The sequence below is a fragment of the Hippopotamus amphibius genome, chromosome 7 (assembly GCF_030028045.1).
Source record: "Hippopotamus amphibius kiboko isolate mHipAmp2 chromosome 7, mHipAmp2.hap2, whole genome shotgun sequence".
Taxonomy (NCBI): domain Eukaryota; kingdom Metazoa; phylum Chordata; class Mammalia; order Artiodactyla; family Hippopotamidae; genus Hippopotamus; species Hippopotamus amphibius.
This window is the reverse complement of record NC_080192.1, coordinates 15,560,044-15,577,164: the sequence shown is the minus strand read 5'-3', so window position 1 is coordinate 15,577,164 and position 17,121 is coordinate 15,560,044. Positions and strand designations below refer to the sequence as shown.

The window sequence follows — 17,121 nt, the reverse complement described above, 5'->3', positions numbered from 1 at the left end:
TTAAAAAAATCAGACATCACTTTATACTTATTAGACTGGTAAAATTTAGAAAGCTGGATAACTTTTAAATGTTGGTTTATATGAATATACGAATACTCATACATGGCTTGTGGGAGTATAGACTAGTTTGGCCATTGTGGATAGCAACCTGGCATTTCTTAGTCAAACCAAGTAGAGGGCAATCTCATGACTCAGCAATTCTACTCATTTGTATACATGTTCCAAAGAAACCCTTACATAGAGTCACGTACAAGGATGTTCACTGCAACATAATTTGTGACGTCAGGAAACTGGAAGTAGCTATGATAACAGGTAGGTAAAATGAGGTCAATGTCCCACAAAGTATTATGCAGCTATTAGAAGCAATGGATTAGAAGTACCAACATGAGTAAATTGTAAAATTTAGTGCCTGCTGACAGAAAGTGGCAGAATAAGATTTACTACTCTATGACTTCTACATAAATTAAAAAACAAATGTACACAAAACAATAATACCCTTTTTTCAAAAACACACAGTTACAAAAAAGATAAATATACGTGAATATAGTTAATAACACATACTATATAATTATTTTATGAAAAATAATATAAACAAATATTAAGACTTTCTTTACGAGGGAAGGGAAATTCGAATAAATAGATATAAAGGAGACTAATCAGTTAAAGTTCTAGGCATGTCAACAGTCAATTGTGTTATTTAAACCTGTTCATGCTAGCTGAATTTCTTATTGTAATCACATACTTTAAATTTTATATAAACTGATTGAGTGTAAAAAGAAATTATTTTATTGAAAACTAAATTGAATGTTTCAAAAAGGCTTGATACAAGGGCAAATCACCAAAAAACTTTCTAATTACCTGTGGATAAGATAGTTACAATAGATCAGAAGAAAAAAATGTACTAAAGGAATTCTGTACTGCTTTGCTTCATGAGGGTCTTTAAGGTTTTAATCAACTTTAAAGAACATGACAGGCAATATCGTACTATGAGTGTAATTTATGCACGAAAGCCAACATGAAACTCCATCAGCAAACTCAGCAGAACAATATTCATTTAGACACTCAATCCATAAGTGTATAATGAATACCTACCCTGTGCCAGGTGCTGTTCTAAGGCAGTAGTTCTCAAACTTTTTGGCATTAGGACTCTTTATATAATCTTAAAAATTACTGAATAACTCCAAAGAGCTTTGTCTTATAGGTAATATCAACCAACATTTATGTAAGAAATTAAAGCTGAAAAAATTTTAAAACACAAGAGTACACCAGCACACATTCCATTAGCCATCCTAGCCAATAATGTCATCACTTATCATGCAGCTTCTGGAAAACTCAACTGTACAGATATGAGAAAATGACAGTAAGAAAGTCAAATAATGTCTTAAAATATTACTACAAACATAGTTTGACTTCACAAGTACCCTGAAAGAGTCTTGAGAATCCAAAACATCCCTAGACCAACCAATCAGAACTGCTGTTATAGGGCTGAGGAACCAATAATGAATCAACCCATCTTGCGTAATTTGGTGAAGGAATAAGACAATTAGTCAATCCATCAATCAATGATTTCAGGTAGTGATAAATGCCATGAAAAATAAAACAGTGCAAGGAGAAAGAAAGTGAAAAGTAGGAGATGTAGGGAAGGAGTAGGGGCAATTACTTTACATAGGATAATCAGAAAAGGCCTCTCTAAGGTGAGATACTAAAGGAATGAGCCCTGTTAAATTCTAAGGGAATATAATGTTCAAGTAGAGAAGCAGAAATGCTAATACCCTGGAAGTCACTGGAGGATTCTGAGCATTGGAATGACCTGATCGGATTAAGGTTTTTAAAATACTACTCTGGCTTCCACACAGAACAGACTGGGAAGGAAGGTATAAAAATGGAAGTAGAGAAGTTAGGAGGCTATTGCAGTAGTCCTGAAAGAAATGTTGGTGACCTGGGTAGTGTGATAGAAGCGGAAGTGTGAGATTTGAATGAATATGGGGGTTATTTTGAAAGAAAAGCCATAATAATTGCTGAAGGACTAGAGATGGGGTTAGGAGGGGGAAAAAAAGCAATGAAGAAAAGATGGTTCCTAGGTTTTTGCAGAGCAACAAGATGAATGTTGCCATATGTGATATAGAGAAACCGTGGGAGGTGGGGGAGAGGGAGGCAAAATTAAGTTTAAGATGCTTATTTGGAATCTGAGTAAAAATACTGGATACCTAAGTTTGTAATTGAAGATCGAAGTCAGGGCAAGAAATGCATGAGGTATTCAAGTATGTGACTAGATTAAATCACCGAAGGAGTAAATGTGGATAAAGAGGAGAGACAGAGAATTGAGACCTAGAATTTCACCTTACATCAAAAGCTGTCAAATTATTGTACATTTATATGTTATTTTTTCATACTTGCCTTTTTCAAATAACTGCTAGTCCTAATGATATCAGATAAGAGGGCTTTTGTTAGTACCTCCCTTTTCATATTAGGATAATCTTAGGAGCACAGAAGAGAGACAACCCTGGGGAGGAGGAGGGATTAGGAGTAGAGGTAGTGTGTGTGTGTGTGTGTGTGTGTGTGTGTGTGTGAGAGAGAGAGAGAGAGAGAGAGAGAGAGAAAGAGAGAGAGGGAGAGAGTGATGGGGGGGAGGGAAAGTATAGGAGGTAGGAGGGAGGGAAATACTGGTTTGAGAGAGGAGGAGTTCCAGAAAGTTCTGGAATATTTCTACAGAAGTTCTATTTAACAACCTATATTCTAATTATTTGTGCTTGAGTGGTGTGAAAGTTTCTTTATGGGCAAAGTATGACCTTCAGGTTTGTGCCTTGCAAAATGCCTGGCAAATAATCTCTTAATGAACATTTACTGAATGAATAAAGTGAAGGAGTGACTTACCCAAAGTCAGCCCAACTGCTACGCAATAGGAAAGCACGGGATTAGTATCTAGGTTTTAGGACAGCCAGATGGTATTGATGGGTCTTATTCTATCCAATATCATCAGTAATGCTTCATCTATTAATTATATGGGAATTACTCCCATATTAACAGCTCTAATGTCTATACTCCCCAAACTTGAACTTCTATTATTTTCTCCATTTCTTTAAATGTTTTTGTTTTTGTTTTTGTTTTTTTGGCTGCACTGGGTCTTCATTGCTGTGCGCAGGCTTTCTCTAGTTGCAGCGAGCGGGGGCTACTCTTCATTGTAGTGCACGGGCTCCTCAGTGTGGTGGCTTCTCTTGTGGAGCATGGGCTCTAGGTATGTGGCTCAGCAGTTATGGCATGTGGGCCCTAGAGCGCATGGGCTTCAGTAGTTGTGGCATGTGGGCTCAGTAGTTGTGGCATGTGGGCTCCAGGGCGCACAGGCTTCAGTAGTTGTGGCACACGGGCTTAGCTGCTCTGTGGCATGTGGGATCTTCCCAGACCAGGGATCAAACCTGTGTCCCCTGCATTGGCTGGCAGATTCTTAACCACTGCGCCACCAGAGAAATCCCTATTTTTTCCATTTCCCATGCTAATATCTTAGCAGCACCTCAAATTCATCATGACCTAAATTCACTCTTTTCCTCATCTAAATATGATCTATCCCTGTGTTCTCTTGGTTAATGTCTAATTGTCAACGAGAAATAAAATGTGAGACTCTTACATTCTACCTTCTCCCTCACCCTCCTCTACGAAACTGCCTTTTACAGTCACCTAAACTACCCATTGCACCTCTACATTTACTCTCTTGCATCCCTCCCCTTCTTCACAACCTTTTCACTAATTCAAGTCTATATTATCTTTCAACTGAACTGCTGATAAAGCTTCCACACTGCTATATTGTCTCTCCTCTATCATTCACTCAGATGCCAAAGTTATATTTCCGTAACAGGGGTCAAAGTTTTTCTGACTTGGTCCCACTTTCTGATCTGAATTCTTATATAATAGGCATCTGTTGTTTTAGGACATCCACCTACTTCTTACTTATTCTACTTCAGTTAGTTCAATATAGTCTAGCTGATTCCACCCATGAGGCACACAACTCCAGTTCAGACCATCAGGTTCATAATGACTGGTTCAGAATTGACTCAAACAGAGCCACTGAAGTGCCACAGACTTTTGCTGACACTTCTGGGGCAAAAGTAAATGTTTTTTACTGTATACCTGTTATTATTATTGCTATATTTTACCACCAGAGGACAGCCTGTCTGAAAAGCCAATGCAGAATAAGTGAAGTTCGGAGATGCAAAGAGAATTTGGCCCTTCTGAGCCCTAGTGTTAACCCATGTCTGAAGCCAATTTCCCTTGGATTGTTCAATTTCACTTGCCAATAAACTGTTTTTCTGCTTAAGCTTGCCTGAGTCAGGCAACCATCTAAAGCACTGAACCAAAAGAACACTAAACAACACCTCCTATCTTTTTATACACCATATGATTCAGTTATAACAACCTCCTCACCAGTATCAGAATACAGTGCCTTCCCTCATTTATTTCCTCAGTCTGGAATTTTCTTCCCTCTGCCTGGAATTCCCTTCCCTCTTTTCTCTGTTTATTAAGATCCATCTCATACTTCAAGACTTAGTTCAAATGCCTCAGTGAAGCAATCAATGGAGGATGGGAAAAGAAGCAGAAGATCAGATTACACAGAGATTTTTAAACCATGCTATGGCTTTTTGAACTTTTACGTAAGGGTAAATAAATGTCATCGAAGGATTTTAAAATAGCAAAGGACATGATCAGATTAGCAATTTTAAAAGATTACTATGGTTGTTCTGTAAAGGATGAATTAGAGAAGGGCAAGGGGAACAATGATTTGTGAACTATGAAAAATCTACACAAAAAGGACAGTGACATGGGCTAAAGTGGCAATGGAGATAGAAGAATGTACTTCCATGATTATTTTATTTCTGAATAAATCCCTCTATACACTGTAAACTCCCCGAGGACAGAAAATTTATCTGCTAACTACCATTTTATCCACAGAAATTAGCAAAATGATTGGCACACAACAGGGACACAGATTTATCTGTTGAATAAATGAATGCATAAGTAACAACCTAAAATGTAAATTGTGTGAGCAACTGGGCAAATGGCAGTATTATTTATGAAAATAGGAAACACAAGAAAAGTCAGTTTGGGTTTCTTTGTTTTTGACAAAGAGATAAGGGAAAAGAACTGTTTTGAACAAATTGAGTTTAAGGTAATATAATACATTCAAATATGGAGGGAATCTATATATAGTGGACACATATCTGGGGTTCAGGTGAGAGATCTGGGGTGAAGATACTAATTTGTGAATTCTGGGCATACAGATTGGTAACTGACTTTATGAAGAGAGAAGATTACCTAGGAATGATGAAAAGTGGGTAGAGATTACAGACTTAAGGGGCATTTAAGGGTTGAAGAGAAAAAGAGAAGTCAAGGAAGAACACTAACAGCCCTGGCAGAAAAACAAACATAGGAGAGTCCTCTAACCAAAGCAGAGGGAAGAAGAGGAAGATGTAGTCAAATGTGTCAAACAGTAAAAAGTCCAGGAATGAAAAGTTTTAAAGTATCCTTTGAATGAAAACAGTTTTGGTGGAGAAGGTGAGAATGAAACAAAGTTTGGAGTGGGTTCAAAGGTGAGTAGAAGATAAATGAAGTCAGTCAGGATTTAGACATCTTGTTCAGGAGGTGTGGCTATAAAGGAACTGAGAAACATAGTTTCAGGAGAGGAATGTCAAAGGTAGGTTTTGTTCCGGTTTGGTTTTTTGTTGTTTTGTTTGTTTGTTTGTTTACAGAATTTGGTCTTAAGCATGTTTAAATGCTGATTGGAAGCAACTTAAAAAGAGGAGAGGGTTAAAGAAAAGGTGAAAGCAAATAATCAAAAATGAGCTTCACAGGACTTCCCTGGTGGCGCAGTGGTTAAGAATCTGCCTGCCAATGCAGGAGACACAGATTCGATCCCTGGTCCAGGAAGATCCCACATGCTGCAGAGCAAGTAAGCCCGTGCACCACAACTACTGAGCCTGCGCGCCACAACTAGAGAAAGCCCACATGCAGCAACGAAGACCCAATGCAGCCAATTTAAAAAAAAAAAAATTGAGCTTCATGATGTATACATACATTAAAACATCATATCTTGCATCTTAAATATATACAATTCAATTTGTCAATTGTACCTCAATAAAGAAAAAAAAATAAGCAAAGTTTATAGCGTACAGATGAAGATACTGGAATTTTTTAAGATATTTGTTTTATTTTACTTTATACAATTTTTACAGGTTACACTCCATTTACAATTATTACAAGACACTGGCTATATTCTCCATGTCATACAATACATCCTTGCAACGTATCTTATACCCAATGGTTTTTACTGCTCACTCCCCCACCCTTCTATTATCTCCCCCCCCCCCCCCACTGGTAACCACTAGTTTGTCCTCTATATCTGTGAGTCTGTTTCTTTTTTGTTACATTCACTAGTTTGTTGTATTTTTTAGATTCCATATATAACTGATACAGTATTTGTCTTTCTCTGACTTATTTCACTTAACATAATACTCTCCAAGTCTATCCATGTTGCTGCAAATGGCAAATTTTCATTCTTTTTTTATGGCTTAGCATTTCAGAGTGTGTGTGTGTGTGTGTGCACGCACGTGTGTGTGTGTGAGTGTGTGTGTACAGATACATATACATACACCACATACCACATCTTCTTTATTCATTTTTATCCATTCAGCTGTTGATGGACACTTAGGTTGCGTCCATATTTTGGCAATTGTAAACAATGCTGCTAGGAACACTGCGATGCACGTATCTTTTCAAATTAGAAAATCCTAAAGACACCACCAGAAAACTACTAGAGCTCATCAATGAATTCAGTAAAGTTGCAGGATACAAAATTAATACATAGAAATCTGTTGCATTTCTATACACTAATAACAAAAGAGAAATCAAAGAAACCATCAAATTTAGCATCTCATCAAAAAGAATAAAATACCTAGGAATAAACCTACCTACAGAGGCAAAAGACCTGTACTCCAAAAACTATAAGATACTGATGAAAGACATTCAAGATGACACAAACAGATGGAAAGATGTACTGCATTCTTGGATTGGAAGAATCATTATTGTTAAAATGACCCAAGGCACTCTACAGATTCAATGCAATCCCTATCAAAATGCCAATGGCATTTTTCATGGAATTAGAACAAATAATTTTAAAATTTGTATGGAAACACAAATGACCCCGAAGAGCTGAATCTTGAGAAAAGAGCTGGAAGAATCATGCTCCCTGACTTCAGACTATACTACAGAGCTATAGAAATCAACAGAGTATGGTACTGGCACAAAACAGACACATTGATCAATGCAACAGAATATAAAGCCCAGAAATAAACGCAAACACTTATGGTCAATTGATCTACAACAAAGGAGGCAAAAATATACAATGGAGAAAATATTTTGGATAGGGTAAGCAATATCTCTTCCACTGAAATCATACAGCAGAAGAAAAGAATGAGTAAGGATGTGGATACATTTATAGATTTGCTTACTGAAAAATAAGAAACTCTATATATGACAGCATCAACTGTGTAATAAATGTTTACATTTAAATATTAAAAGAAATCTGTTTGCTGAAAATTATTTTTCCAAATTATGAGTTTTTTACACATTAGCACTTAAGTTAAAGGAAGCAACTGCCCCCTCCCAAATCCTAGACTGACAAAGAAAATTAAAAAGATTATTACCAAATGCCTACTTTGTACAAGACATGACACTAGGCATTGTGAAGAATACACAGGGCTCTTCCCCCAGATATGTGCATAGCTTGTTTCTCCTTCATTTAGGTCTCTGTTCTCACATTCTGCTTTGTTTCTCTCCATTACACTTACCACCACCAAATGTACTACATTTGTTTCATTGTCTGTTTCTCTTTCTATACTAGAAGCTACTGACCGCAGGGACTTTTTCTGTTTATTCATTGTTGTATACCCAGTAACAAGAACAGTGCCTGCCCAGAATATGAGCCCAAAATAAACTCTGATTAAATGAATGATATCTTTCCTTTAGGAAGAAGAGGTGCAATCTGTTAAATGGGGGAGAAATTAATATATGAGAAATGTATCAATATTTACAAATGAAAGAAGTAAATACTAAGGATGATATAGGAAGTATTATCAAAAAATGATATAAGAGCTCACAAGATATTGATCAACCAGACAAGGTGATAAAGAAAGGTATATTGGAAAAGGTGTCATTTGGACTGGGCCTTAAACAGGTGAGTAGGGTTTTGGGGTTTTGTTTGTTTTTTAACATGTACAATTCAATTATTTTTAGTATACTCACAAAGTTGTGCAACTATCACCTTCTAGAACATTTTCATCACCTCAAAAAAGACCCCCATGCCCCTTAGCTACCACCTCTCAACTCCCACAATGGCCCTGCCCAAGACCTAAGTAGCCACTAATCTACTTTCTATCTCTACATACTTACCCATTCAGGAAATTTCATATAAATAGAATCAAATAATACATGGGATATTGTGACTGGCTTCTTCACTTAGCATAATGTTTTCATGTTTGTCCATGTTGTAGCATGTATCAGTACCGCTTTTTAATGACTGAATAATATTCCATTGTATGGATCTACCACATTTTGTTTAGCCATTCATCAATAGATGGACATTTAGGTTGCTTCCACTTTTTGGTTATTATGAATAATAATAATTCTATGGACATTCACATATAAGTTTTGGTGTTATATAACTTTAATAAGAAATAAGTGAAGGAAGGAATTGAAATATTTTAAATCATTCAAACCCAAAGATGACAAACTCAAAGTTTTCACTGGTCTGAGATCAAACGGGACAAAGTGAATTTTCATAAAGCTTAATTTATTCAAATCAAAGGACTGTCTTTTATTTTGTAACAATGTCCTTCAAACTTTTTTTAAATGTTAAAGCACCCCTTTTTTAAAAAATTGTAGCTGATTCACAATATTGTGTTAGTTTCTGGTGTACAGTAAATTCAATTACATATATACATATTAGTTTTCATATTTTTTCATTATGATTTATAACAGGATATTAAATTTTGTTCCCTGTGCTATGCAGTAGAACCTTCTTCTTTACTTATTTTATATATAGTAGCTGGTATCTGCTAGTCCTAAACTCCCAATCCAACCCTCTCCTGCTCGCCCCCCACCTTGGCAACCACAAATCTGTTCTCTGGAAGTCTGTTTCTGCTTTGTAAATAAGTTCATTTCTGCCATATTTTACGTTCCACATATAAGTAATATTTATATGTCTCTTTCTGAATTACTTTATGTAGTATGATAATGTCTAGGTCCATCCATGTAGTTGCAAATGGCATTATTTCATTCTTTTTTATGGTTGAGTAATATTCCATTATGTGTGTGTGTGTATCACATCTTCTTTACCCATTCATCTGTTGATGGAAATTTACATTGTTTTCATGTCTTGGCTATTGTAAATAGTAGAGCACCCTTTTTTTAAATTGAAGTATAGTTGATTTACAATGTGTTGTTAGTTTCAGGTGTATAGTAAAGTGATTCAGTTATACCTATATATGTGTGTCTGTTTTACACACACACACACACACACACATATACATATTCTTTTTCAGATTCTTTTCCCTTATAGGTTATTAAAAAACACTGAGTATAGTTCTCTGTGCTATATAGTAGGTTCCTGTTGGTTATCTATTTTATATATAGTAGTGTGTACATGTTAATCCCAAACTAATTTATCCTCCCCCTCTTCCCCTTTGGTAACCATAAGTTTCTTTCCTACATGTGTGGGTCTATTTCTGTTTTGTATAAAAGTTCATTTGTATACACTTTTTTAGATTCCACATGTAAGCAATATCATATGATATTTGTCTTTGTCTGGCTTACTTCACTTAGCATGATAATCTCTAGGTCCATCTATATTGCTGCAAATGGCATTAATTCATTCCTTTTACGGCTGAGTAATATTCCCGTGTGTGTGTGTGTGTGTGTGACATCTTCTTTATCCACTCACCTGTCAATGGACATATAGGTTGTTCCCATGTCTTGGCTATTGTAAACAGTGCTGCTACGAACATTGGGATGCATGTATCTTTTTGAATTATGGTTTTCTCCAGATATATGTCCAGAAGTGGAATTGCAGGATCATATAGCAGCTCTATTTTTAGGTTTTTAAGGAACCCCCATACTGTTCTCCATAGTGCTGTACCAATTTACATTCCCACCAACAGTGTAGGAGGGTTCCCTTTTCTCCACACTCTCTCCAGCATTTATTGTTTGTAGACTTTTTGATGATGGCCATTCTGAATGGTGTGAGGTGATACTTCATGGTAGTTTCGATTTGCGTGTATCTAATAATTAGCAATGTTGAGCATCTTTTCATGTGTCTTTTGGCCATCTGTGTGTCTTCTTTAGAAAAATGCCTATGTAGATTGTCTGCCCATTTTTTGATTGGGTTGTTTGTTTTTTTGTTGTTGAGCTGTATGAGCTGTCTGCATATTTTAGAGATAAATTCCCTGTCAGTCACATCATTTGCAAATAGTTTCTCCCATTCTGTAGGTTTTCTGTGCTATGCAAAAAGCTTTTAAGTCCCATTTGTTTATTTTTGTTTTTTTTTCCATTACTCTGGGTGACAGATCCAAAAAGATATTACTGTGATTTATGTCAAAGAGTGTTCTGCCTATGATTTCCTCTTGGAGTTTTATAATATCCAATTTTACATTTAGGTCTTTAATGCATTTTGAGTTTATTTTTATGTATGGTGTTAAACAATGTTCTAATTTCATTCTTTTACATGTAGCTGTCCAGTTTCCCCAGCACCAGTTATTTAAGAGACTGTCTTTTCTCCATTGCATATTCTTGCCTCCTTTGTTGTAGATTAATTGACCATAGGTGTGTGGGTTTATTTCTGGGCTTTCTATCCTATTCCATTGATCTATATTTCTGTTTTTGTGCTAGTACCATATTGTTTTGATTACTGTAGCTTTGTAGTATAGTCTGAAGTCAGGGCGCATGATTCCTCCAGCTCCATTTTTCTTTCTCAGGATTGCTTTGGCCAAAGTCTTTTGTCTTTCCATACAAGTTTAAAAGCTTTTTGCTCTAGTTCTGTGGAAAATGTCACTGGTAATTTGATCTGTAGAGTGCTTTGGGTACTACAGTCTTTCTGACAATATTGATTCTTCCAATCCAAGAACACAATACACCTTTCCAGCTATTTGTGTCATCTTCTATTTCTTCATCAAGGTCTTATAGTTTTTGGAGTACAAGTCTTTTGTCTCCTTAGGTTGGTTATTCCTAGGTATTTTTTCTTTTTGATGTGATGATGAATTCAATTGTTTCCTCAATTTCTCTTTCTGATCTTTCATTGTTAGTGTACAGACATGCAACAGATTTCTATGTATTAATTTTGTATCCTGCAACTTTACCAAATTCATTGATAAGCTCTAGTAGTTTTCTGGTAGCATCTTTGGGATTTTCTATGTATGGTATCATGTCATCTGCAAACAGTTTTAGTTTTACTTCTTCTTTTCCAATTTGGATCCCCTTTATTTCTTTTTCTCCTTTGATCACTGTGGCTAGCACTTCCAAAACTATGTTGAATAAAAGTGGCAAGAGTGGACATCCTTGTCTCGTTCCTAATCTTAGAAGAAATGTTTTCAGCTTTTCACCACTGAGTATGTTAGCTGTGGGTTTGTCATACATGGCCTTTAGTCTGCTGAAGTGTGTTCCCTCTATGCCCACTTTCTGAAGAGTTTTTATCATAAATGGATGTTGAATTTTATCAAAAGCTTTTTCTGCATCTATTGAGATGATCATATAGTTTTTATTCTTCAATTTGTTGATGTGGTGTATCACACTGATTAATTTGTGGCTATTGAAAAATCCTTGCATTCCCAAGATAAATCCCACTTGATCATGGTGTATGATCCTTTTAATGTGTGATTGGATTCAGTTTGCTAGTATTTTGTTGAAAATTTTTGCATCTGTGTTCATCAGTGATATTAGCCTGTAATTTTCTCTTTTTTGTGTGTTATCTTTTTCTGATTTTGGTATTAGGGTGATGGTGGCCTCAAAGAATGAGTTTGGAAGTGTTCCTTCCTCTGCAGTTTTTTTTGGAATAGTTTCAGAAAGATAGGTGTTAACTCTTCTCTAAATGTTTGGTAGAATTCACCTGTGAAGCCATCTGGGCCTAGACTTTTGTTTGTTGGTAGTTATTTAATCACCAATTGAATTTCAGTACTTGTAATTGGTCTGTTCATGTTTTCTACTTCTTCTTGGTTCAGTCTTGGGAGATTGCACCTTAATAAGAATTTGTTCATTTCTTCTAGGCTGTCCATTTTATTGGCATATAGTTACTTGTAATAGTCTCTTATGATCCTCTGTATTTCTGTGGTATCCGCTGTAACTTCTCCTTCTTCATTTCTAATTTTATTGATTTGGGCCCTCTCCCTTTTTTTCTTGATGAGTCTGACTAAAGTTCATTAATTTTGTTTATCTTTTCAAAGAACCAGCTCTTCATTTCATTGATCTTTTCTTTTGTTTTCTTACTCTCTATTTCATTTATTTCTGGTCTGATCTTTACGATTTCATTCCTTCTGCTAACTTTGGATTTTGTCTGTTTTTCTTTCTCTAGTTGCTTTAGAAAGCACCCTTTTAAAATGACTGATGGCAACATCAAAAGGTAGTTCTGCTCATTTACTTAGACAAAATAATTTTTTAAAAATTTGTTTTTCTGTTAAATCCAAAAATCTAGGAAACGTTGACTGAAGGAAACGGCACAAAGGAAAGAAGATAGAAATCCACAAGATAGCCTGAATGCCAAGCTAAGGAGTTTGCACCTTATTCTATGGTCAATAAGCAAATTAATAAAGTTGTTTAAACATAAAATTATTGACTCCTGGAAGTCATTTCATTAACAAATAGTAATGGAGTTACTACTATATGAAAAGCACTGTTATTTGGTGCTATGAGAACAGACTAAATAAAACTCTGTCCCTTCTTTTTACAACAGGCTTCAGTGGAAGAAAACAGTCTGTCTTTATTCATTATTTACATCTTTACCTATCTATTACTCATCAAGTGCAATATTTAATAGTAAAAAAAATCCTTTTTAAAAAGGAAAATATGGGACTATTCCTATTATGCTTACCAGTTTTATTTCACCCATTATTTAACAATGCAAGTTGTTGGTGTACAAAGTTAAGCAATATATAACCCCTAATCTACAGAATTTTATAGTCTAGATTTTATAAACTTGTGAAGTACTCTAGAAGAAACTGACTGTAGGCCTTTAACGAGATATTATTTAGGACTTCCAATTTAAAAGCAAATAGCAAATAAGCACTTACTACTACCACTCACATTTTAAGCATTTTTACATTTTTTAACTAATTTAATCCTCCTAACAATCTTATGAAGAGGGAATTATTACTATATTCTTGTTAAGATATTAATAGATTAAAATATACAACACATTATCTTTTTCCAGAATCAACTTTGACACCAATTCTGCTAATGAAAGTGTTTTATATACAGTTGCTATACCCATCAGTACACAAACATCCTGTAATTTCTCCCAGCTTAAAAAAAAAAAATCCTCCCTGGACTTCACCTTCTCTTCCAGGAACTCCATCATTTCCCCCTAGAGGAAAACATCTTAAAAGAGCTATCTATATGAGTTGTCTCCCATCTTCTCTCCTCTCAGCCTCTCTCAAGCCATTCCAAAAAAGGCTTCTGCCTCTTACACTACTGCAATCACTTTAGTCAAGATTATGAATGATCTCAAACTGCTAAATATGATTTTTAAGTTTCAGTTCTCATCTCACTTGACCAGCAACTTGACAAAGGTAAAACACCTTCTTTGAAACACTCTCTCTCTGCGTTTTTACTTGGCTTCTATGACACCATAACTCTTCTGGGTTTTCTTATCTTACTAGATGTTCCTTCTCAAACTCTTATGCTGGTTCTTCCACAGGTCCACAATTTTAACACATTAGAGTACCCAAGGATCAGTTCTTGGACCTCCTCTCTTTTTTTTTTTATCTACACTCATTTTCTTAATGTTCTCATATAGTCTCATGGTTTATACTCGAATGCAGCTTAACAAGGTAGGGATTTTTTTAGCTATGTAGTTTATACTGAATGCCCTGCACCTAAAATCATCTGACATGTAGTAGATACATGCCATACATTTGTTCAGTGAATGAAAGGATTAATAAATGGCTTTAAATATTATCTATAAGGTGATAACTCTCCAATTAACACCTCCTGCTTGGATCTCTGTCCTTAATTCCAGATATATCCAACCACCTATCTGCTATCTCCACTTGGATGTGTAATAAACATCTCAAACATAACCAAGTTCAAAAGAGCACTCAAATCACCCTCTGAATGGCTTCTTCAACTGTCCACTTAGCAAAGAGCAGTTCCATCCTTCTAGTTTCTCAAGTCAAATTTTGAAATCACTCCTAATTCCTTCTCTTTCTCTCACACCATATATCAAATCTGTCAATAAATACTGTGAATCCTGCCTTCAAAATATACTCTGCACTTGACTACTTCTCATCATGTCCACCATGACCATTATGGTCCAAGTCATTATCATATCTCACCTGGATGTATGCATTGGACTCCTAACTGGTGTTACTGCTTCTTGTCCACCTCCACCCCACAATTTGAGCCTTCTCAGAACTGCAGCCAGAAAAGTTTTTTTAAAAAAACTTAAGTCAAATCACATGATTTCTCTGCTCATAATCCTACAATCACTTCCACTTTGCTCTGAATAAAAGCACAAATTTTTACAACTACTTATAAAGCTTTACCCAATCTAGCCCTATTACATCTCTGACCTCATCTGCTACTTTTCCTCTCACCTATTCTGCTCCAGTCATATTGGTTTCTTCTGCTATTCCCCCCAAAGGTTAAGCATATTTCCACCTCAGGACCTTTTCTCTTACTGGTCCTTCTCCCTGGAATGCTCTTCCCTAGTTATCTGTAATCCATTACTTGCTTCATCATCTTGCTGAACTGTCACTTTCTCTGAGTTTTTCCCTGTCACCATATTTTAAACTGCTACTCCAATCCACCCCCTTGTATTTTTATCTCTTTTATCTGTATTTCTGCACATCATTTATCACCACTAAATTCTATATGCTTTCTGGGACATGTGCTAGAAAAGGACAAGAATTTCTATCTGTTGCATTCACTACTCTATCCCTGGTGTTTAAAGGAGTGCCTGGTATACAGCAGGTGATCAATAATCTGTCGAAAGAATGCTTTCATTTCCACCAGGGGGCTTAACAATCATCTAGCCTGGCATTTCAGGAAAAAATCATAAAGCTACTCTAAGATTTCTTCCAGTGCTCTGAATCCTAGAGGGATTATATTTTGCCTAGAAAGAAAAACTGTGCTTTGTCTAGTCAGCCACAAGGAGGAGTGGAGAGGGAGACCTGAGCAAAGAGAAACGTTTCCCTTGCTTTTCCTGTGGCAGCCTCAAGGTGGAAGAAAACTGGATTTGGAGGCGACTCTACTGAATGAATGATTTTCTCCATACTATGAGTTAACCAGACACACACAAACGTAAACACTAAAAACCGCAATCCCTTCAAATGCCACAGAGAGGTCAAGGAAATCAACCTACGGGCCACTGAGAACTGGAAGGGTGTTTCTTTAACTCCACCACTAAGAATTCTCCATAGATCCAGGGCAAGAGTTCCCATTAGCTCAGAGACACGTAACTTACACCTGAAGGCCAAGGTGTTCCAGGCTGCCAGCACTCTCTGGCCCAGAGGACTATTAAGTCCGTTCTATTTAATACTTAAAGCACCTAGGATAATTAAAACTGCATAGGCAAGGAGGTGCCAGGTCTACATTTTCAGGTCTGGCCGATAGCATGTAGAGTCTTGATTCATCAAACAGCGAAATCAATTTCTCATGGGATTTTGACTCACCGCCACCTGTTGATGCCCACATTGGAGGAGCCGGCGAACCAGGGGTCGAGGATGTAGACGCAGCGGATGGTGTCGGCGCCCTGAATGCACTCCTTCAGGGCGGGATTGTCGTGAAGCCGGAGCCCCTTTCGGAACCAGTGCACGGCGTTCACCCCCATCCCGGTGAAGCGGCGGGCGGCGGGACGCCGCCGAGCTCCTCGGCGGAGAAATTCAGGGCAGGAGGGTCCGGCTCATAACCGACACCTCCGGTCGCAGGAGAATCGCCGCACCCAGGGAGTGAGGAAAGGGCGGCGGGGGGGGGGGGGGGGGGGTGGGGAAGGAAAAAATGAGTCCGAGGAGGGGACCGGAGAGGGAGAGGGCGCTGGCGGCACAGCTGGAAGATGAATGGAGGTTGTCCAGTCAGCGGAGTCCGGGTGTGACGCCCTTTAGGGGCTGGCACCCGCCGCCACCGCCCGGACGAGACGCATAACTTCGAGGGTCCCGGACCCCCGGAGGGTGAGCAGGTTCCACGAGCCCGGGCCACCACGACGGCCCGAGCGGGCGCGGGCAGCCCCAGGAGGTTCGTCACGGAAACCTCGCCCCACCGAGGCGGCCCCCCGAGGAGCAGACGGCCCGCCTGAGGCGAGCCACCGACAGGGATGAGAGAGAATTCAACCGCTGTCGGCCACGCTGCCTCTCGGCCCGGAAAAGAGGAGTGAGGACGGAGCACAAAGGCGGTGGTCGAGGCCGCTGGACGGTTGCCGGCCGGTGACCGGTCCCGAGGCTGCCCGGGTGACTCCGCCGCCACCGCCGCGTCAGCGGCCTCGGGCCCGCCCCCGGCTCCTCATTGGAGGGCGCGCTCCCCACGTGACCACCGGCACCTCACGTTTCTGAAGTGTGTTTACTACAACGGCTCTGCCTGGGGAATATGCTTGCACGTCAGTCGCTTCTACGCGGCTGCAGGGGCTCCATCTCAAAACCGTGGATCTTCGCCCAGACGCTAGACATTCTGCCTCTGCCCCTCTTCTCCGCCAACTAGTCGCGGTTGCCTGAGACACCCACGGTGAGCAGAGGCCCCATGTGAGGGAAAGCTGAGCCCCGCCCGCGGGGGCCGCGAGCGTCCACCATTGGCTGAGGTTCGCCGAGACCCGGATGAGCACGGGTCTGCGGGGAGCTCGCGAGCGCGCGCTCTGCTCTGGAAGGCGCGCTTGCGCTCTCTCTG

General features: G+C 38.4%; 1 protein-coding gene across 4 annotated transcripts in view; it reads right to left on the bottom strand.

The window, feature by feature from the left end:
- Window positions 1-16,763, bottom strand: part of CRY1 (cryptochrome circadian regulator 1) — a 77,213-nt gene extending 60,450 nt beyond the window's left edge. For all 4 annotated transcript variants that reach the window (XM_057740550.1, XM_057740548.1, XM_057740551.1 and 1 more), the window contains exon 1: window positions 15,921-16,763. In XM_057740550.1, coding sequence (XP_057596533.1) covers window positions 15,921-16,078 — 158 coding nt within the window. In that variant the 5' untranslated portion in view covers window positions 16,079-16,763. The remainder of the gene's footprint in view (window positions 1-15,920) is intronic.
- Window positions 16,764-17,121: the final 358 nt, after the last annotated feature.